This window comes from Patiria miniata, unplaced genomic scaffold, assembly GCF_015706575.1.
Source record: "Patiria miniata isolate m_02_andy unplaced genomic scaffold, ASM1570657v1 HiC_scaffold_12, whole genome shotgun sequence".
Lineage (NCBI taxonomy): Eukaryota > Metazoa > Echinodermata > Asteroidea > Valvatida > Asterinidae > Patiria > Patiria miniata.
The window spans coordinates 3,675,996-3,700,311 of NW_024037050.1; the positions used below are offsets into that span (position 1 = coordinate 3,675,996).

A 24,316-nucleotide genomic window follows, 5' to 3' on the forward strand; every position below is an offset into this window, starting at 1 on the left:
AGTTACCATGGAGGTAGATGTCGTGCGCCGATTCCCATCCAAGTAAGCTTCTAGACTTGTCTTGCAAGCCCTCGGACAACACAGTGTTTATAACAAAAATACTCAGTAAAGGAATAAAACAATATGAAGCTAAACCAAGCATGCATAACTTAATTGCTAGTCTCAGTAATGCAAGACGTTATAGATGATCGGCACCTGCAAATATTTTCCTGGTTTTGCCAGGATACAGTGTCCCCCAAAAATATTGTCCCCCTTCTAGGATATAGTGTCCCCAAAAAATATTGTCCCCCTCTAGGATATACTGTCCCCTTCTTAAACGGAGAATGTGTCTGTCCCCCCGTCCCCCCCCCCCCCCCCCCGTAAAAAGTACCAGTTGTAAAATCTGTTACATGAGCTTTTCAGGTCTGGGGTAAACGAACTTTTGCAACACAAATAGCCCAACATGGCAGACTGGTTGCATGTCCTGGCCCCTTTGTAGTAGTCATGTCTAGTAGGTATATAGAGTGAAATTAGTGCAAACGAGATTCGAGCAAATATACTTCGGGGCTAGTTAGCCACAGCAAACTCTAAATACTTGCCCCCAATTTCCTACAGATTGGACCTAGTTAAACTATATTTGTGCGTTGGTGTAATCATGAGCAATAGCGAAGCCACTCTGTAGGTCTACAAGGACAGCGCTGCGACTAGTTTCATGTCTAAAACATCGCAAAAAAGGCTTTCAGAGCCTAAGACTAGAGCTATATACCATTGCTATATCATAGAGCAAGGCATCCACGGTTAAACTTGATGTATTACCCCGACCGGGGAATGGGTGGAAACGACTGCATAATTCTATAAGGCTTCCAAATTTTGGCCTATGAAATAAAACAAAACATAAAGTGAAAGAAAACACATCAGCGACATTCGAGCAATCGACGCAGGCACTCCCCTTGATTCCCTAGGGTGAGAACATGCCCCTCGCACGCCTGAGCCTCATTTAACACAGAGAGTCATGAGCTTTATCCAAAACGGCCATTTTTAACCTCTCACTGAAATCTGCCTATTTACTGGACTGTAGCGTAACTTTTTACGGAGGGGGGGGGGGGGGGGGGTAAACGGGAGTGAAATGACGTAGGCCTAGGTACTGACCTCTGTTTGCCCTCTGTAGATAAAACCGAATCACTTTATGTCATGCATGGATAAGCTTTTTGAATTGTAATGGTAATGGTGGGAACCGTACAGTCTCCTATGCACATCATTGTAATAAGTGGTCAGTGATCAGTCTACATGTACATAAACTTACAAGAGTGACAAAAACCAAAATGTATCGGTATCGCGTTTTACGCAAGTGTCTGCCGATCAAAACTTGGTCTGGGCCGACCGTACAGTGGTCTCGCCCCAAGACGGCTCTCGTGGAGGAGACAGCTCACAGTGCGTTTAATAAAGAGGCACCGGAGACGAGACGACCGTTCGAGGAGATTCCTGGACCCAAACTGTGGCCCATCGTAGGATGTTTCCCCAACTACTTAGCTAATGACTTCAAACCCGAGCAGTACCATAAGATGTGGCAACGCAGGTAGGCTAAACCGTTTCATGTTGTTGTTTGTGGGTTGCATTTTGAAGTCATGATGTCGACAATTTCTTTTAATGTTCTTGACTATGCGTTTAGCGTTCAACCATTAAGTTCAACCATTTTGTGAGAGTCCTTGAGCAGTAAACCACGTCACCTTTTGTAGTAGGCCTATTGTGTATCACAAAAAAAACCCGTTGCATAAATAACCTACGCCTTTACAGTCATGTCGGGCATTAGGCTGTTATACTCTGAGATGAGTTTTGCACGAGTTTTACAAGTTGGACGGTGTTACAGACCTTTCGTACGTAGTTGAGCGGCATTGTTTTATGGGCTGCCAACCCCAAAGGACATACATTTAAGCCGTGGTTGGCAAAAGATATTGCCAAACACTGCATATTAATACCCGGCCAAAATGGTTGGGACACTTGGAAATAACCTTAGCCTTCCACGGTCACCCACTCCCCCGCTCCCCCGGTCAATGTTGCTCTCTCCAGCTGATGGAGCAAACACCGCGCAATGAGAGACAACATTGACAGGGGGCCGGGGGGTTGGGGGCCCAGCGAGATTTTGCCAGGATTGAAGCCTCATTCTAGAAACAGGCGTTTTTATAAGGTCCCGTGGTAGCGTATTTTCAATAATCCAATGATATATTTGGAAGCATTAATATCTGTTCTTTATTCTTTTGCAACGTTGGCCTAAGGCCAAATAAAAAAAAAATGTTTCTCGTCCGGGTTTTTTGAAAAAAAAGGAGGAAGCGGTTTTTTTTATATTTTTTATTTGTTTCAAGATGGCCGCCATTTAATGCAACCGTTGGTGTTTCCACTGTTCAAAGACACTTTTAAAATGAAAGATAAGTTGGACAAGAGAACTGAACATATTAACAGTGTCATTTATACTTGTATTGGTCTACAATTTTTTTTCCGATGAATTTGTTGACTTTTTCGGTGTTTTTTTACTGCATTTGTCAAAAATAAAAAAAAATAAAAATCTAGGCGGCCTCCAAAAAGGAAGCGGGCGGGGACGAGAAACATGTTTTTTTACTTCGCCTAACACAGTTTGCCAGCCATGGGTGTCAAAGAAACGATGTACATTCCTTAACATGATATATCAGGGATTATTACATAAGGTGATCAAATATAGATAGAAGTGAAAATACCAGTATAGCTTTGTGTTGATTTAACAAGGCATGGGTTTAGTCTAAAGTTGTTGAAATCATAAACTTTTCCGAAATGGGCGCTCGTGAGCTTTATCAGCATCTCAAACGGCAAAATTGATTATAAGAGTTGTTTTTGGACCACAATCAGATTCGAGGAGTACGGAAAGGAGAGCAAACTAGTGGCGGAGCGAGTGTTGCATCGGCAGTGGGTCAACGTGTACTCCCCTGCTACCGCCAAACAGGTGTTCGCTCAGGAGGGCGAATACCCCAAGAGGCCTCAGATGTCACTCTATTACTTGCGGAAGGAGCATCTAGGACATCTGGGAGTCGCACTCGAGTAAGAATTTTGAAAGATGCATTCTTGTGTTTACAATGTACAATGATGGCTCATGGCGACGAGCGAAAAAAACAACAACACGCAAAGCTTTTTTTAGTCTCTCGTCCCTTCGCCTGGCAAGAGCTTTGCCTTTAGCTTGAAGATTTTACAAAAAGAAGAACAGTCACCGTAAGCAATCACCAATTAATTAATAATCGACATGAAAGGGCCATCCCCTCATCACGAAGTATCACTTGGAATATGTTATTATTGGCTGTTTCGGCAACCAACCGAAACAGCCTTTGTTTTCGTTAAGATTTTTGTTTGGCTGTTTTGGCACTTTTGCCGAAACAGCCTTTGTTTTCGTTAAGATTTTTTTTTTTTTACTTTATTATTTTTTTTCTTTCCCAGTCATTTTTGCCCATAGCATTTGTGCAAGTTTTTTTTGTCCCCGGCACTTTGGGCACTAAAATCAATTCGATTGCCTTTATACTTGGCACACACTTGAACCAGCACCTGAAGTTATGTGCCGAAATTGACGTCATCGTGACGTGACGTTATATGCGATTTTTCAGTTGTGACCATTTTCTAGCAGAATTCGGCTAGATCTGACAGATTGGGCTATATCTCCAGAATTACAGGTCCGATTAAGTTGGAAGTTGGTATGTATCTAGACTGGGATGTCTTATAGATGAAAAATCACTTGACGTCATGATGACGTCATCACGTGACATATGACATCATATAAAATAAACAAATTTTGAAGGCCTATATCTCCTGAACTACAGGTCCGATGGGGTTGAAAGTTGGTATGTACCTAGACCGGGATGTGTTTTAGATGAAAATTAAAGTGACGTCATGATGACGTCCTTACACGACATATGACGTCATCGTAAAAGTACATATTTTGAAAGCCGGTATTACAAGAACTGCAGGTCCGATTGGGTTCAAAGTTGGAATATACTTAGACTGGGATATCTTATAAATAAAAAAATAATGTCATGATGACGTCATCACGTGACATATGACATCATAGTAAAAAAACATATTTTGAAGGCATATATCTCCTGAACTACATGACTGATTGGGCTAAAAGTCTGTATGTACCTAGACCGGGATGCGTTATAGATGAACATTGTGGAGGCTAAATACTTATGATTGGAAAAATGGTTTCGCAAAATTGTGCACAATTTCTGTTGATATTACTACATGCGACATGCTACAAGTTCCATTCAGTTGACAAATATAGTTTCTACCTAAAACCCTAGTCACACTAGAGGCAGAATGAGCCAGAATGCCGTCGGAATGAAAATTCTTTGTATATTCCTGGATGTTCGAAGTGCATTCTAAAACTTCTGACTGCATTCTGAGTGCATTTCAAATATTCGGGCCCATTCATGTGGCCGGTCCGAATGTTTTGCTCATGCTCAAAACTTTTGAGGTGCATTCGAAGTGGAGAAATATCGAACGGCATTCGAAGTGTATTCTAACTGCACTCTGACTGCATTCTAAATATTCTTACGGCATTCCAACAACATTCGAAATATTCTGATCGCATTCGAGGGAGAATCGAAAGGCCAAGCCACTTCAAATCCTGCCAGAATGTCCCGAATGCGCCTCGAATGAGCCGGAATGCACCTCGAATGTATCTCGATTGGTGCCGGAATCTTTTTCGAGCTGCATTCTGTTTGAATTCTTGGACGTTCCAACCATATTCAGTGGCCATTCCGGGAGCGTTCTGACTGCATTCGAGGTGAATTCGTACAGCACTCGAAGTTCGAGGCATGCACCTTCCAACCAAACTTCGAGCGGTATTCGGGCAGCAATCAGAGTGCATTCTAAATATTCTGACTGCATTCTAACAGCATTCTAAATATTCCTACTGTGTTCCAACTACATTCGAGCTGCATTCGAGAGCTAATACACCCGGAATGTGCAAGAATCATTCGAGGCGGGTTTGAAGCGCATTCTAAGTATTCGAACGGCATTCTTACAAAGCTTGGTCAATTTGAAATTTCCTCCCGAATGTGGCACGAATTTTGAAAATTCTTCATTCCGGCTGGTTCTGCTTGATTCCTGCTGATTCCGAATAAGTGTGACGGGGGTCTAAACCTCAATATGATATCGATCACAATATCAGTTATGTCATGATGACGTCATCAGATAAGAATTAATAGACATTCAATCCAATCTGCATTTTTACGCATATGTTTTTGAACCATTTGTCCTCATGATTTTGCAACTTTCGACTTCACATCTATTATCTCCCGTTAGTCTACAGTATAACATGCCATAAAAACACAATAGCGAACCAGCCATGTTTGTCAACAAACATACATCTCGTCTTTTTGGCTTTCCCGCATAGTTGCGGAAAAGCCTTTCTTTTTGTGCTGGTTTTTCTTTCTTCTTTTTGTCGCCTTAACCCCGTAGACTTTGTACACGTCTTTTCTCAACGCCACTTTTTGCATGAATCTTTGTCAAACATCATTCAAAGTCTGCATAGGCATAGAGTGACGTCATCATGACGTCATCATGGGTCACGTGATGTCACGTTAAGGATTAATAGATTTTATTCTTTGAAAATCACTGTAAACTTAGCCGTGAGAGACCCGAACTTGACGTTTGCAAGAATTGATAGAATAATCCAGGATCTTCATTTTATCTCGTGTGAGCCGTAAATCGTTTTCTTCGTTTCTTATGAATAAAAGGGAGTAAATGCTTCAGATTTCAAATATTTACTTGTCATATATCGAGGTTGGGCTGGGGCTACCTTGAAAATGTAAAAGCACATTATTCTGCGCATAAATTACTGCATTATTAATGTTAATCTCGAAAAAGTACAAATAATACCATACAGTAGTTCGTATGAATAAAAACTGGCATTTGCATTACTCCCATCTCATTAACATTATTCTCTGTGGTCCGTCATGGGGGACCGTACGATTTGTTGCAGACTGCCACAGCTGTATGAATAAAAATTAATCAAAGGCTCTACTAAAAACCATTTGCTCTTGAGTAAATTGCCTGCAAAATGTAAAGCTTTACACGTTTATAAGTTTGCAGAAAATAAAACTATCGTAACCGAAACGGAAAGAGGCACGGGGGGGGGGGGGGGGTGTCACGTGCTGGAGGATAGATGAAAAAAAAGCGCGCCAAACGTGACGAACGCAATGCTGTTTACGCGCACAATGCGCTGTGCATCGGCACCCATGGTCTACATGTGGATTGGGTTTTCAGTCCCTACCTGATTCCGTGGGTTTGCTACACTATAAGCGTTTACTTCGTTTCTTATGAATAAAAAGGAGTAAATGCTTCGGATTTCAAATATTTACTTGTCATATTTCAAGGTTGGGTTGGAGCTACCTTGAAAATATAAACGCACATAATTCTGCTCATAAATTACTGCATTTATTAATGTTAATCTCGAAAAAGTACAAATAATACCATACAGTAGTTCGTATGAATAAAAACTGGCATTTGCATTACTCCCATCTCATTAACATTATTCTCTGTGGTCCGTCATGGGGGACCGTACGATTTGTTGCAGACTGCCACAGCTGTATGAATAAAAATTAATCAAAGGCTCTTACTAAAAACCATTTGCTCTTGAGTAAATGGCCTGCAAAATGTAAAGCTTTACACGTTTATAAGTTTGCAGAAAATAAAACTATCATAACCGAAACGGAAAGCGGCACCAGGGGGGGGGGGGGTCTTGTGCTCGAGGACGGATGCAAAAAAAGCGCACCAAACGTGACGAACGCAATGCTGTTTACGCGCACAATGCGCTGTGCATCGGCACCCATGGTCTACACGTGGATTGGGTTTTCAGTCCCTACCTGATTCCGTGGGTTTGCTACACTATAAGCGTTTACTTCGTTTCTTATGAATAAAAAGGAGTAAATGCTTCGGATTTCAAATATTTACTTGTCATATTTCAAGGTTGGGTTGGAGCTACCTTGAAAATATAAACGCACATAATTCTGCTCATAAATTACTGCATTTATTAATGTTAATCTCGAAAAAGTACAAATAATACCATACAGTAGTTCGTATGAATAAAAACTGGCATTTGCATTACTCCCATCTCATTAACATTATTCTCTGTGGTCCGTCATGGGGGACCGTACGATTTGTTGCAGACTGCCACAGCTGTATGAATAAAAATTAATCAAAGGCTCTTACTAAAAACCATTTGCTCTTGAGTAAATGGCCTGCAAAATGTAAAGCTTTACACGTTTATAAGTTTGCAGAAAATAAAACTATCGTAACCGAAACGGAAAGCGGCACCAGGGGGGGGGTGTCTTGTGCTCGAGGACGGATGCAAAAAAAGCGCACCAAACGTGACGAACGCAATGCTGTTTACGCGCACAATGCGCTGTGCATCGGCACCCATGGTCTACACGTGGATTGGGTTTTCAGTCCCTACCTGATTCCGTGGGTGTGCTACGCTATAAGCGTTTACTTCGTTTTTTTTATGAATAAAATGGAGTAAATGCTTCAGATTTCAAATATTTACTTGTCATATTTCAAGGTTTGGTTGGGGCTACCTTGAAAATATAAAAGCACATAATTCTGCGCAAAATTACTGCATAATTAATGTTAATCGCGAAAAAGTACAAATAATACCGTAGGATGGTTCGTATGAATAAGAACTGGCATTTGCATTTCTGCCATCTGTATGAATGAAAATTAATCAAAGGCTTTTACTGAAAACCATTTGCTATTTCCCCAGACTATTCTTCTGGGGTTTCCTCCCACCACTAAAACTGTAATTTCTTCTCATTGTCTTCTCTCTACACGTTTTTTTTTTCGGGGTTTACGAGCTACAGTGCCTTGGGCATGCACTTTTGAGGAATCCTTGGTTTCATTACCAGAAAAAATATATATTTATCGTTTACTTTGTTTCGTATTAATAAAAAGGAGTCAATGCTTTAGATTTCAAATATGCACTTGTCATTCACAAGGCTGGGTTGGGGCAACCTTGAAATTATAAAGCAAATAATTCTGCACAAAAACTACAGCATTTATTATATTTTAATCGCGAAAAATTAATATTAACAAAGTTCATTAATGATACCATGTTCGTATGAATAAAACATGGCATTTGCTTTTACTTCCAATTTTGAAGCATTTACTCGCATCTGTATGAATGAAAATTAAGCAAACACTTTTACCAAAAACCATTTGCTAATATCTGAAAATAATTAGTTTGTTATCTTTTAGCTTTTGCTACACTATAGGCGTTTTCTTTGTTAATATGAATAAAAAGGAGTAAATGCTTCAGATTTCAAAAATTTATTTGTTATATTTTTGAAGTCCTTTATCTACAGAACTGCGATTTTTGAAAACACACATAAGGGAAAGTCCGATTGTCGTGAAACTTGGTGGATGTAGCTAGATAATGGTACTAGTATGCAAAATTCGAAAGGACGTCACCATGACGTCATTGGTTGATTTTGTCTGATTTTTTTTAAATATTTACAATTTCATTCCGCTTCCAAAATTTAACCTTTCACCTGATTGACATCAAACTTGGTACAAACCAAGGTCACAATGCGTAAATGTGCATTGACAAGTGTTATAAAGATAACGTCATCGTAGGGCATGTGACATCATCATAAAGGGTCATTTTTCAAAGTCTAATATTGAGAAAACTATCAGTCCCAATTGGTAAAAATTCCGTATGAACGTGTCCGATACGTCTGATTTAATATGGACGTATTTCGTTTTGACGATAATATATCTCACAGACGCTACATGCTATATTAAAAAAAATTCAGGTCAGGGACGTACTGATAAAAAAAAAACATATTGCGGAAAAGCCCTATGTTCTGTTGCAAACAGACATAGATCTCCAGTTTTTTTTCTTCTTCTTTGTGATCTTTTTGGGTCCACCCCAAATCCCATTGACTTTGTACACGTTTTTGGTACCCGCTGCTTTTGACCTAAAACAAAGTCCTTACAATGAAACTTATCTCAGGTAAAGACCCTATAGTGAAGTTGTGTCTCGAGGAGTGACGTCATGATTACGTCATCATGGGTCAAGTGACGTCATCACAAACGTGCATATTTGGAAGGCCTATATCTACAAAACAGCAAGTCCGATTGGGTTGAAACTCGGTATGTTGGTAAACCGGGATGTGTTATAGGTAAAAATTGAGGTGACGTCACGATGACGTCATCATGCGATTTAATATAATTTTTTGAATTTTTGGAGCTTTAAGCCATATCTCACGAACGCAACATGCAAAATTGAAAATTCTTGTTGTATTATGTTTGTTAGGTAATACGTGTTTGCCAAAAATTTTGGAAAAAAAGTGTGACGTCACGATGACGTCATCAAAAATGCCATTTTTGAAAACACATATAAGGGAAGGCACAATCGTCATGAAACTTGATGGATAGGTAGATGGTGTCACAAGTATGCAAAATCTGAAATGACGTCACCATGACATCATCGGTTGATTTTTTAATGATTTTTTAAATATTTAAAATTTTATTGCATTTACAAAATTTTACACTTTGTTTTATTGGATTAACGTCAAACTTGGTGCACATCAAGACTACATTAAAAAATATGTGGACTAACAGGTATTGTTATGATGACATCATCATGGGACACGTGGCGTCATCCCAAACGTGCATATTTTGAAGTCCTATACAGAACAGTAAGTCCGATTGGGTTGAAACTTGGTGTGTCGGTAGACTGCGATGTGTTATAGATAACAAATGAGGTGACGTCATGATGACGTAATCGTGCGATTTTATATGAACTTTTGAATTTTTGGACCTTTAAGCCGTATCTCACGAACGCAACATGAAAAATTCAAAATTCCTTTTGTATTTTGTTTGTTAGGTAACAGGTATATTTACACATTTTTTTTTAATTTGTGACGTCACGATGACGTTATCAAAAACGCGAATTTCCAAAACACATATAACAGAAGTTCCCATCCTCATGAAACTTTGTGGATAGGTAGATAATGTCACAAGTATGCAAAATTTGAAATGACGTCGTCATGACATTATCGGTTGATATTTTTATGATTTTTTAATTTTTTAAGATTTTATTCCGCTAACAAAATGTTACACTTTCTTTCATGGGATTTATGGTGTTGTTACGATAACGTCATTGCGGGACATGTGACGTCATGTTAAAAGGTGTAAATTGTGAAGTCCTATACATGTATGTGAAGAATTTAGTCCTCTAACTACGGTATCTAATTGCATATGGACAAAACACCCCCCCCAAAAAAAAAAAAAAAAAATACGGAAAAGCCCTACGTTCTGTTCATCGAACAGACATAGCTCTAGTTTTTTTTTTTCTTTTTCAGTCATTTTGCCCATAGCATTTGTACACGTTTATTTGTTACCGGCACTTTGGGCACTAAAATCAATCCGATTGACTTTATACTTGGCACACACTTAGACCAGCATCTGAAGTTGTGTGCCGAACATTGACATCATCGTGACGTCATCATGAGTCACGTGACGTAACATTATATGCGATTTTTCTGTTGTGACCATTTTCTAGCAGAATTCGGCTAGATCTGACAGATTGGGCTATATCTCCAGAACTACAGGTCCGATTAGGTTGAAAGTTGGTATGGACCTAAACCGGAATGTGTTATAGATGAAAATTTAAGTGACGTCACGATGACGTCATCACGTGACATGTGACGTCACAATATAGGTGCATACTTTGAAGGCCTATATCTCCATGACTACAGGTCCGATTGGGTTGAAACTTGGTATGTACCTAAACCGGGATGTTTTATAGATAAAAAATTAAGTGACGTTACGATGACGTCATCACGTGACATGTGACGTCGTCACGTGGCATGTGACGTCATATTCAAAATTGCATATTTTGAAGGCCAATATCTACATAACTTCAGGTCTGATTGGGTTGAAACTTGGTATGCACCTAAACTGGGATGTGTTTTAGATGTTACACTTTCTTTCATGGGATTTATGGTGTTGTTACGATAACGTCATTGCGGGACATGTGACGTCATGTTAAAAGGTGTAAATTGTGAAGTCCTATACATGTATGTGAAGAATTTAGTCCTCTAACTACGGTATCTAATTGCATATGGACAAAACACCCCCCCCCCAAAAAAAAAAAAAAAAAATATGGAAAAGCCCTATGTTCTGTTCATCGAACAGACATAGCTCTAGTTTTTTTTTTTTTTCTTTTTCAGTCATTTTGCCCATAGCATTTGTACACGTTTATTTGTTACCGGCACTTTGGGCACTAAAATCAATCCGATTGACTTTATACTTGGCACACACTTAGACCAGCATCTGAAGTTGTGTGCCGAACATTGACATCATCGTGACGTCATCATGAGTCACGTGACGTAACATTATATGCGATTTTTCTGTCGTGACCATTTTCTAGCAGAATTCGGCTAGATCTGACAGATTGGGCTATATCTCCAGAACTACAGGTCCGATTAGGTTGAAAGTTGGTATGGACCTAAACCGGAATGTGTTATAGATGAAAATTTAAGTGACGTCACGATGACGTCATCACGTGACATGTGACGTCACAATATAGGTGCATACTTTGAAGGCCTATATCTCCATGACTACAGGTCCGATTGGGTTGAAACTTGGTATGTACCTAAACCGGGATGTTTTATAGATAAAAAATTAAGTGACGTTACGATGACGTCATCACGTGACATGTGACGTCGTCACGTGGCATGTGACGTCATATTCAAAATTGCATATTTTGAAGGCCAATATCTACATAACTACAGGTCTGATTGGGTTGAAACTTGGTATGCACCTAAACTGGGATGTGTTTTAGATGTTACACTTTCTTTCATGGGATTTATGGTGTTGTTACGATAACGTCATTGCGGGACATGTGACGTCATGTTAAAAGGTGTAAATTGTGAAGTCCTATACATGTATGTGAAGAATTTAGTCCTCTAACTACGGTATCTAATTGCATATGGACAAAACACCCCCCCCCCAAAAAAAAAAAAATACGGAAAAGCCCTACGTTCTGTTCATCGAACAGACATAGCTCTAGTTTTTTTTTTTTTTCTTTTTCAGTCATTTGTCCCATAGCATTTGTACACGTTTATTTGTTACCGGCACTTTGGGCACTAAAATCAATCCGATTGACTTTATACTTGGCACACACTTAGACCAGCATCTGAAGTTGTGTGCCGAACATTGACATCATCGTGACGTCATCATGAGTCACGTGACGTAACATTATATGCGATTTTCTGTTGTGACCATTTTCTAGCAGAATTCGGCTAGATCTGACAGATTGGGCTATATCTCCAGAACTACAGGTCCGATTAGGTTGAAAGTTGGTATGGACCTAAACCGGAATGTGTTATAGATGAAAATTTAAGTGACGTCACGATGACGTCATCACGTGACATGTGACGTCACAATATAGGTGCATACTTTGAAGGCCTATATCTCCATGACTACAGGTCCGATTGGGTTGAAACTTGGTATGTACCTAAACCGGGATGTTTTATAGATAAAAAATTAAGTGACGTTACGATGACGTAATCACGTGACATGTGACGTCGTCACGTGGCATTTGACGTCATATTCAAAATTGCATATTTTGAAGGCCAATATCTACATAACTACAGGTCTGATTGGGTGGAAACTTGGTATGCACCTAAATTGGGATATGTGCAAAATCACGTGACCCTTTCTTCTGGTTGAAACCGGAAGTGCCTTGTAATTTAAAATTGGTGAAAGATGTGAACTTGCTTTCAACGAGGTATGCTCTGGCTAAGTTGTTCTTTACCATAATATTATAGTAATAGATGAAACTTTATATGACGTCATCATGACGTCATCACGTGACATGTGACGTCATAATTCAAAGCTCTATGAGAATGGAAACACATATTATATGCCACCATTTATTATAAACAGAACTACACATCCATCGTTGATGGAACACATGTCATATGTTACAAAAAGCTACCGAAACAGCCCTATGTTTGTCCATAAACATATGTCAAGTTTATCACTTGATCCCGACAAGAACATCCATGTTTCATGTCCGGACGTCTCAACAGCCCGACGGCCATGCCTCGTCGTCCAGCATTGAGAGGTACATTTTCATCAGTGCTATATAGAATGATAATTTTGGAGCTTATCTGTTCATTCAAAAATTTAGCCAGGTCCCTTAGTGGTCTTAGATCTGACATTACATTTAAAAGCATACCCGTGTTGCAATGAACATAGACACTCCCATTTTCATTGTTTTTTTATTCAAAAACTGGTCATGCAAACCCCCCTTGATGTTCGCCATTTGCATTAGTTTGTTGAACGAAAAGTGCAAGACTTTGAAACCGTTTTGTTTGGACAAAATTACATCGGTTCAACAACACCATGCATGATGTGCCAAGCTCAAAACTGGTTCCCGAAATCGTGTCTCATTTTCTCCATATATATGGATATATATGTCTTTTTTTTGGTTTGGACTATTTAGTTTATAGTTGTTCATATGTTAACGTTAGTGCGATATACAGGGTGGTGCGAAAAGAAGGAAACCCACTTTTGACGGAAAATGTAACCTACTTACTTAATTTATTTGAACTGTGGTTTTTGTTTTTATAATGTAGTGAAGTATAGTTCTTCAACCATACATGGTGAAAAAAAAACTTTAAACAAATTGCAAGAATAGTGCTATAGGCCCTATGCTACTTTGAATACAAATCACCAAAACCACCGTTGTCCACGTGTAAGTCTAGTGTAGAGTTTTTTGCCTTCAAACCAAGCTCCGGAGCTCACTCAATCGGATGGAATAAAGCCGTCCGTGTGCAAATAGGTTTGGCACATTACATTTTTAAACTACCATATCTCAGAGACAAAATATGCATTGGCAATCAATTTTCGTCACATGTTTAAAGATCAATATTTTTATACCATTAAATTGAATTTTTGAAATGTGCTCAACAAGAAGTGAAAATCTGTATCTGTATTGGTAAAGCACACCAGGTGAAACATCACACCAACTTAGAGAGAAGACAATGAGAATGAGCAGAAATGACACTACTGTTTTAGAGGTGGGAGGAAAGTCCCAGAAGATATTCTAGGGAAAACCCACGGAATCAGGTATGGGGACTGAAAACCCAATCCACATATTGAATCGGTGGAAGGCGAGGAAAGTACCGTTACGCCAACCTGACTCCCCGCTGTAAAAAGTGGGTCTCCTTCTTTTGCACCACCCTGTAACTCCAAGCTCTGTTCTCTTCGCAGAAACGGCGAGCGCTGGAAGAAGGGACGTAGTCTGTGGAACCGCAAGGTGCTCAGGCCCCAGTCAGCTGAGGACTTCATTCCCCGCCTCAATGACGTGGTGGAGGACTTTGTGGAGCACATTCGCCAGTTGGCGGCAGGTGGACCGCGCGAGGTCAATGGCCAACAGTTGATGCCCGGGGAGGTTCCAAATCTTCTGACAGAAATCATGAAAAGCGCGCTGGAAAGTGAGTTGAATTTTACAGTCCCAGAGCTATCTAAACCAATCCAAATGAAATAGGCCTAGACAGGAAAACACGATTCAAATAATTACATCATCAATTTTCTTAACCCTAACCGCCCTGAATCCTTCAAAATCCTCTTTGCCAAAGTGGAGGAATTGGAGGATTGAGGTTACATGGCAAAAGTGCGTTACCGATTTCGCAGGATGCACTTTGTCAAGGTCTTGGGCCGGACCTTGTGTTGTTTTTGATCAGCCATGCATACATATAGGCCTGGTGGATTATGCTTGAAATCCTCCGTACTGCTCCAGGTTGTCACTGGCCAAGCCTCAACATATTGACAGTCACTGCCGGAGGATTTTGCAGGATTGAGGCAGTGGTCACCCCTCCACGGACCATATTCGAGAAATATTGGAGGAATTTGCAGGATTGAGGCTATAATGCTATTCAAGGATTTTGCAGGATTGATGCTACATCCTCGCAAAAAGGCTTAGGGAGTTAGGGTTAAATATATACAAAAGTATTTTTGAAATATCATCACAATAATTAGTCATCTCACGCTTACAATGTCTACAATTAATTCTCCCCATGTAGTGATGGGAACGATTGCACTGAGTAGGCGTCTTGGAGGGATTCGTCCAGGCGTTGATCTTGACTTAGACGCACACCGTTTTATGACTGAAAACGCCCTCCTCTGGCCTCATTCGACAAAACTGGACATGTCGGCATTTCAACTCTTCAGGTACTTCCCAAGTAAGACGTACGAAGCCATGAAGGGACACTGGTTGAACATGTGCGCCATAACAGCCAAACTCATGGAGGAATACAATGACAGCATGAAGGTGAGATATCAATTTGCGCGAACACAAACGTTCTTTCATGTTCAAGTGGCACAAAGATAATGACCCAATCAAACACAAGTTTTTAATTGCTTGTTTTTAAGACATCCTTGTTTGGGACATAGTCCTGCCATTAAGTGCCCAGGATTCACCTTAGGCAGCGCATGTGGAAGGCATTCACACGGCGCTCCTGGCGTGTGTATGGTGCCCACGACTCACTAACGTACAGTAAGGTGCTGAGCACACAGGCTTGGTACACCTTCATTTTTGTGTTGGTGGTCAGCAGGGTATTCTCCCATACCTGCTTGGATCGTCGAGCCATCGTTGATGCTCCCTTGCCGACGCGTTTGCTCTGTTCAGCGTCGAGGGACAGGTTGTAGGAGATATTACCGTGGAGCCGAGGTAAGTGAAGGCCTCCACCACCTCGGGGGTGTGATCTCCGATGCTGATGCTGGGGCTTTTGCTGACGTCCTGACCTATGATGTTGGTCTTCTTGAGACTGATGGTCAGACCACGGTCTCTGCATGGAAGTGCGAAGCAATTGATAAGCCTCTGGAGATCCTCCTCGGAGTGAGATGTAAGAGCAGCATCATCTGCGAACAGCATCTCTCTGATCAGAACACTGTGTACTTTGGTCTTTGCTGGACGCGAGAGGTTGAACAGTTTCCCGTCACTTGTGTGCGGCACCATCTTCTGATGACCTGAAGGCGTGTGACTCAATGTTCAGCCTCTTGAGATCGCGGTTGATGATGGATGTCTTTCTGGTGTGTCGACCTTGAGTAGGTCATCCGACATGCCAGGACGCATGGTCCTGACGTTCCAGCTTGCTAACCGCAAGACTGGCAGTTTTACTGATTTCTGCTGACCAGTGGAACACGATGATTCCTCCCACCGTCGGAGGCAACCCGTAGCGCCCGTGTCTTACGCCAATTGGACTGGGCTTTAAACTCATAACTGCAAGAGCAAGAGCTCTGCAAGAGCACAGCAATACATTTAGCACCAACTTGGCTGCAGGAGTTGCCGGAATGGTGTTGAATCAAGCACCAGACCGCCTTAGGGGCTCCACTCCGGGTTTCTGTTGGGTTTTACTCCCTAGCCTTTGACTTTCCCAAGGCACTCACAAGGCAGCGAGGCTATTAACCCATAGCTGGGGTCCGCAACCCTAGACATGGGCTCATACCAGGTACTGTCAGCTTAGGCCAGCTGAGCCCTGGACTCGTGTCAAGCAGGGTCGTCCCGCCCTGAAGTAGTGACCGCAGCCACTACCCACTGCCCATATATATTTGTACACGATCGTAAATTGGGGACCTTCGGGAATTGGGGACCCTACTGTCCTCTACTGTTCAACGTCCCCTATTGAATGCAGAAACAAACTTACACATACCGGTAATAATGCACACATCTTCCATTTGTATATACGTTTATTACAGTATAATTCGCGTGGCAAACTAATCAAAGTGAACCGAACCTGGCCCACTCACTTGCAAGCGAATAGCTTCGGCTGTCACATGAACAGCATATAATTGTAGATGACACTGCACTTGAAACAATCTTTAGTTTTCTTGTCAGTGATAAACTACAGTCTGGTATATATTGTCTGATCTTCGTCAAAGGTTACAAATGTCTTAATATATTCCTCTTTTTTTATTTATCAAATCGCCTCTCCCTTAAAGGACACCCTTGAAAGCGAGGAATTTACGGGCGACTCTGCCCCCGATGTTTACTCTTATTTCCTGGCCAAGAACACACCAGCCAAGGAACTTCTGGGCCATATGCAAGATCTACTTCAAGTTAGTATGGACACGGTAAGTGGATGCTGCATAATAGCTTGCCTTTAATACAGAAGTCAATATTACTTAGAAGTGGATCAAGGAGGCTTGTATGATCGTGAGCAGTTCAAGACACACAATTTAACCTAAACCGTAGCTGAAACATAAATCAGATTTGAAACTTTGCATGGATATGTAGTGTATTAAACTAGAGAGGGTTTGCGGTAACACCATGTTGTAGAATCTCTTTTGAGAAGATGTGTGGCTCTGAAAAGAACTGGATGGTTGTGAACTCGACGTTCCGATCAGTATGCTCCGATCGGCTTCACGAGAAAAAAAAACTGAAACATGATATCTAAAGAACATCGTCAGAGAAGTCGATCATTGCTCGTCATGTTGAATGAACATTTTTGCTAGAAAAATAGTCAGCTTTGGCCATATGGGAGGTGGCTTTTCTTAAACTAAACAACCTTTTCTTTGTAATAAGCCCACAGAAAAATGCGTTTCACACACGAAAAAAAAAAAACCTTTTCCAACAGACCTCAAATTCGACAAACCTGCTGCTGTATTGCATAGCTAGCAACCCCCGCGTACAGGAGAAACTGTATGAGGAAGTCAGCGAGGTTCTTCAAGGGGGAAGAGTAACAGCCAATAATCTGAAGGATCTGCGGTACCTGAAATGTTGCGTCAAAGAATCCAGCAGGTTTGTGGGGCCTTATTATTACTTATATTACACTGTGAACATTTGAGTGCATGAGTATCATAAAGACGAAGAAGAGGAACTAACGCACAACGCACCATGCAAATCCCATGAATGAAATACACTTCACATGGTGGTCGCACGGAATGTTACTTCTTGGCTTTCAAATAATGATCAGGAATGGGCCAACGTTTGTGAAATATTGAAACAGAGTTGTAGTAATCAGTCTCAAGTTAAATCCTTAGTAACTCATAAGACAAATCACAGGAGAGCAATGACTAAGAAATGCTTTAGACACAGTTCATTCGTGACTGATTTTGAGGACTTGATTACAGCTCTCAATATAGGCCAAACTCTTTGCAGGCGCTGCAATGACACATTTTCGCTGCTATGGTACAATGAGGGCGGTGCAATGACACAATTTGCGCTGCAATGACACAGTAAGGCGCTGTGACCCAATTTTCGCTGCAATGGCACAACGAGGGCGCTGCAGTTCGCTGCAATGACACAATTTTCGCTGCAATGACAATGAGGGCGCTGTGACCCAAGTTTCGCTGTAATGGCAATATGAGGGCGCTGCAGTTCGCTGCAGTGACAGAATGAGGACGCTGCAATGGCGCAAGTTTCGCTTCAATGACACAATGAGGGCGCTGCAATTTTCTTGGTATTTTTGTACAGACATCATGTTTTTGAAAGTTGTGAAGTTTTACGCCGGTTTTGAAATTATAGATCTTGGGATCAATTCAAATACACGACTAGACCACATCTGTGCTTCTTAGAATGATTCATGCAAAAGAAATGAAATGAACAGGCATTGAAGTCACTGTGTGGACCTGTGAACAAAAGATGTCCACATAGTGCAGGCAGTGAAGACGTTGTGTGGACTTCCAAAGGTCCACACAAGGTTCCTCCCTCTCTGGAAGCTAAGTTAGAGGAATGTTTGGGTTACGGTAATCGGCCGCAAAATGAAGAGGACATCATGATCGAAAATTTGGGCTGAAAATGTATTCACGGTACGAGAAAAATAAGGTTTTATTCCTCGGGTTTTTCATAACTAGGGGCCGGGCCTACACGAAAACAAAGGAATGTCCACGTACACTAGGTATGAATAACGTAAACTTGTGAAACCATGTGTCCAAGGTTACATGTTTAAACTAGATAGCAATATTTTAACTCAAGCTCCTTTTGTCTTTCTTTCCTCTGTGGTAGAATGTTCATGACAATCCCCGGAACATCACGAATTCTGGACCATGATATCGCACTAAATGGCTACAATGTTCCTAAAGGAGTAAGTGGAAAGTAATTCTATCCGCCATATGAGCTGTGGGGTATAGAACCTTTGCTTTCAACAACCCCTTGAGGTGTCTTTTGTTATTTTAATTAATTATCAATGAATGCACAAGAGTTTCAATCTTCCCTGTGGAAATACAGACACCTCAAAGATGGCTGAAATAAAAAAGGATCTGTCAAGCATATCACCTATACAGTCACTCTGGTAGTTAACAACCTGCTACATTACCACAGTTGAAAAGTAGATAAATCTTTGGTCATTAATCAGATAAAAACCATTCCACAGGTTAATTTACTCCGATTCAAGTTGCTCCCAAACTTTTGAAATGATTTCGTCTTTTTTATCTCACGAATTCACAATAGACCTACATCAATTTGTGTTTCCAAACCATGTGTCGAGACCCAGACATTTTCGAGGAGCCCCATGAATACAGACCAGAGCGCTGGTTAGATGTTCGTAAGGCGCCAGACATGGCGTTTTCACACCTTCCGTTTGGATTCGGACCGCGGAGCTGCGTGGGGAGGAGGCTGGTCGACCAAGAAATGTACATTATACTCGCCAACGTAAGTTAGAAACAATGTAGACCGATCCATTTTAAAATGTTACCAACACTAAGGTCGCGTCTGAATTACTTTGCTATACGGCCGACAATAGCGCACTGCACTTGCCTATCTATGGAGGCGGATGAGGTCGCTGCCAATTGACTAAAGTAGTGTGTTATTCCCAGCCGTAGCCAAGTAATACGGGCGGGGCCCGTTGTGTAGGAGAAATTTGAAAAGAGTTTGCTGAGCCCAGGCCTTATTCGCAGCACATTATGGGAAAGTCTCAATATCTGCGCAATTTTCAGTTGTATTTAGGGAATAACGCTTAGATTTTGTTTACGAAGTTTCAATTGCAGTTTTGTGTTACAACTGGTCAACAATGAAGATCAAATGGTAAACTGCACGACAACTATGGAAATCGTTTTAGAAAAATGCAATTTCGGTATCCAAGACATGACATAAGAGTGCAAATTGTCTCCCGAAGAATTAAAAGGTGTCATATTTGGGAAACGTTGAAGGGTGCACTGTATTGTAAATCGCTTTTTCCGTATACACATTATATAGAAATCTTACTTGCCAAGAACCTTACTTTTAAACAAAACAACATCGGTCATTAAGGATTTGCAAGGTTGATCTGGCAATTGAAATTCACAAACTAAAATAAAAATAACTTGACAGTCGACGGAGCCTAATTAAACATCTTATGCGTCCCTTACTAGTAGGCCTACTCAATCTCGAAAACTGTTTGTTTTCAATAAAGTTTATTCAAGACAAGTCTCTTTTGTTAAAAAATAAAATTAAAATAAAGAATAGCCTAACCAACAAAGCATAAAGAACCAGTGTGTCAAATTTAATAATTAGAATTCGATGAAACACCCACATGAATCTAGTTAAACTTGATATACTAAATTTGAGAAGTAATGATTCATGACATGTTAGTGACATGAGACGCTCTTTATTTGTTTTTAATCAGTTGGTGTCAAAGTTTCGTATCGAGAACCTGTGCGACAGTGAACCTGACCTGAAATGGATCGGTATCAACCTGACTGCATCTGAGCCCCTGAGACTCGCCTTCCATGAACGTTGAGGGCGCCGTTATACAAACTCAATCCCATACCCAAGAGCATCGTAACTGCGACTGAATGTTAGACTTTGATGAAAATTTACTCTCGTCATGATCGATATCACGATCAGTATCATAAATTTAGTCATCGTGGTCAACTACTGTAAATATAAACTACATGTACTATACTATAGGTCTAAATATGATACAAGCTGTATGTTGACTGGATGTTAATAAAGGAATATAATAAAGTTCGATATATTTTAAACTAAATAGATCACACTTTTCACTCGTAACCGAGAGCACTATGAAAGGCGTGCCTTTTATCAGCAATCTGTCGATTGAATAAACTTCCTTATTGTCAGGCGCACAATATTGTACTGTAGAACTCTGCGCTTTTTAACTAAATGCACTTACTTTTTCGTTTCAAGTCAGCACGTATAAAATAAAAAAAATGCTGTTTAAAGAGCTTGCTGTGATTGTTAATGAATTTGTTGAATTTCAATTGTTAAGCTAGTTTTTTACTTTTATCAGACAATTTTAACAAGTTGTATTTTTAAACTGTAAAGCGCGTTGGGATTTGTATCAAAATGTAATGCGCTACATAAGAATACAATTTTTAGTATTATAGACTTCGAACTTGGTACACAATGACACGCTAACTTTTCCGGTCAGCATGTGAATCCGTAGCTTGCTATATCGTCAAGCTTCGTCGAACCACAGTGGATCCCTCTCTCAATAATTCTCATTTAATAGTTTAGGCAGATCGAAATGTCGAGTTTGCAGCTACGTGTATGTGTCTTATCTTTTCTCACACTCAAAAAAGAAAACCGAATGGTTGAAGCAACGCATTGTGCTCAATTATAACTAGGGTGCATAATAATTATCTGTTGAAGGTTCAGCTCGGTAGATACTATACATTTTGAGTGGGGGGGGGGGAGACAATCTACGTACAATTTGTTTTATCTCGTAATTTGACTCTGCTGCTAGCGCTAGCGCTTCCGATACAAAAGTTGTAGGTGTATACTTCTGATCGCACTCTCTCGTTTACAATTCCTGAATCAGCACCCGGGATACGAATCTCATTCAGCCGAATAATGTACTTGATAGTGGATGGGCTATCCTCGCAGTATTTGTAATTTAACGTATTTTGCAATTTAAAGACGAAGTGTGCCCTGGGCAAAGTTTTTAAAACGATGTTCAGTGATTTTGTTCTTCTGAACGAGTATTTTGTTGCAATACCTTTTAGACAGCCGTACCAGTCTATGTCACGGATAAGCTTTCTGAATGAACAACAACTGTATGTGTCTGAACAGTCCTATCATAATATATATATTGGTATTTTTTTGGTATTGTGACGGAAAGTGTAGTTTTTATGCACAACTCATGTTATTGTATTCTAATCTTATGAATGAACTGTAGTATAAGTACAGTACGCCCGTGACTTGGCGTGGCTTAGCAATGTGTGCGTGTATGCACGCACGCGATTGGTTAGCAGAGCCCCATAGGTTATAATTTAGCGCATCATAATGGTTTAGCGCATCATAATGGTTTAGCGCATGTGCTATGTATGCGCGTAGGTAGATTGCTACGTACGTACGCGCGAAGTTTCTGGCAACTGGCAGCGCGCTGTGCTGTACGAACATTGATCTCCATTATAGTAAAGTACTATTTTGGTTTGTGATCCATCTCCTTCACACAATATCACAAGAGGTGAACGACGTCATTCCCTGATCAATCTAGGGACGGGAAGAAGCTTTTACTGATTACTTTGTAAAATTAAGGTGTTTTTTTACCTTTTAGATTCTAATTGGTTTATGTTCGGGTTTTTAATAAATATATCAATCATTTGAATGAATCTCCATACAATTTCTCGTGTGAGTGTTCAGTTAAAAAAAAATATGATGTCGTTTCAGCATATTATTAATACAATTATTCATTTCATTGATGGAGTAATTCAGTGTGCTCTAATGACCAATGTGTCAAAAATGAAATGGCAATTTACTTGCAATCATTTTTTTGGGAGGAGGAGGGATTTAAAAAAAATAAGGGAAAAGAAATGGGGGGGGGTTCTTGAATTACGAAAATGCATAATAAGAAAGTGTATATCAAGAAAGTGTGGAAAAGTTGTTTGGAGGGATTGAGGTTAACTCTTCATCGTTCAGTTATTTTTGTTTACAGATTTGTTTTGGAGGAGCGCTTGAACTCCCTCCTGTGAGAAAAATTTCACTCGATAATCTATTTTCCAAAGTAAACAAAGTGAAAGCACAATGCGCGTTTACCCGTCTGACGGTAAACGCGCCGCTATTGTTCAGCCGCGCATTCGTGCACAAACACTGCGCGATGTTTTTGAGAAAAAAATACCTTGATAGATATATGAAGTAGGCCTTTAACTACCTAAAACAACTTTGTTTGTTTGGATCGTTTATGGTTTGCCATGAAAATTGCGAATTTTCTGAAGCCCTTTTTACGGCCATTGTTCGCTGGCCTCGCGTTGCTGTAAGTTGTGTGGACGAGAAAATAGAGGAGCTACGCGTGACACGGCAACTGAATGGTGAGTTGAGTGTGCTCTCGCTGTAGTGTGTATTGCTATAATTTTATGGTAATTTGTGCTATAATGCGACGCGCGGGCGAACTGTTGGACAGTTTGGCGTTCACTTGGCGTTCACTTGATTGAGCTGGGCCCATGGTTTCGTAGTGATACGTGCGCGCAACCATATCTCCACAGTACGTGGCATTGAGCTATGCATTGCGATATGGAGAGTTGTCGGGAGGCATTTGACGATCTGAAGGGCAGGCGTCAGGCCGCCCCAGTTCTGTCATACCCAGTGCCTGAGGGTGACTTTATCTTGGACACTGATGCCAGCGGTTAAGGTATCGGGGCGGTGTTGTCGCAGGTCCAGGGTGGTGACGAAAAAGTACTCAAGAATCAAGTCAAGGATCCCGAGGGTCAGCTGGATTGTCAGGTGGATGGAGGTCCTTGTCTGAGTTACACGGTGGGAAACTAAGTGGTCACTTGGGGGTCAGCAAAACTCTGGCCAAAGTCAAAGCTAGTTACTTCTGGCCAGGCATGTCTGCGGACGTGCGGTCATTTCTCCGAGGCTGCAATATCTGTGCCAGTAGAAAGTCGGCTGCCAAGAAAAGGGTTGCGCCCCTGCAGCAGTATCGAGTTGGTGTTCCGATGGAGAGAGTAGCAGTTGACTTGGCCGTGCAATAGCCCGTCATGGACAATGGTAATCGTTGGGTGATGGTGGTTGGCGACCACTGCACAAAGTGGATGGAAGCATTTCAGCTTCCTGACGCTACTGCAGTTACAGTAGCGCACACATTGGTGACTGAGTTTGTCTGTCGATTTGGGGTGCCCCCAAGAACTTGAGTTACCGACCATTCAGTTGCCAGTTGTCCTTGTGTTTGTGTAATTGCCTAATTAACAGAAGGTCTAAGAATCAATTCATACGGAGGTAGATTTCCACCCAAAACGAGCCTGCATCCTTTAGCCTTAAGATTGCTGTGTGTAGTCCCTGGTCCGAGGAATAACTTGGTTCGGGAACAGTACCGCCACAGTATGTTGGTAGAAATACGTAGTCATTGTAGCTCCATTGCACCTCACACAA

General features: G+C 40.9%; 1 protein-coding gene across 1 annotated transcript; it reads left to right on the forward strand.

The window, feature by feature from the left end:
- The first annotated feature begins 1,190 nt into the window (after positions 1-1,190).
- Positions 1,191-22,524, forward strand: LOC119745634 (cytochrome P450 10-like). The gene is made up of 9 exons (XM_038222140.1): positions 1,191-1,555; positions 2,857-3,045; positions 14,281-14,504; positions 15,093-15,340; positions 17,011-17,142; positions 17,646-17,809; positions 19,016-19,094; positions 19,460-19,660; positions 20,613-22,524. The coding sequence occupies exons 1-9, from the start codon at positions 1,302-1,304 to the stop codon at positions 20,724-20,726; spliced, it is 1,605 nt and encodes a 534-aa protein (XP_038078068.1). The 5' UTR covers positions 1,191-1,301; the 3' UTR covers positions 20,727-22,524.
- Positions 22,525-24,316: the final 1,792 nt, after the last annotated feature.

Coding starts and splice junctions, on each gene's coding strand:
- LOC119745634 (XM_038222140.1), top strand. CDS start 1,302: ATGTATCGGTATCGCGTTTTACGCAAGTGTCTGCCGATCAAAACTTGG. Junction 15,341..17,010: donor AATACAATGACAGCATGAAG/GTGAGATATCAA, acceptor TCTCCCTTAAAG/GACACCCTTGAAAGCGAGGA. Junction 17,810..19,015: donor TGCGTCAAAGAATCCAGCAG/GTTTGTGGGGCC, acceptor CCTCTGTGGTAG/AATGTTCATGACAATCCCCG.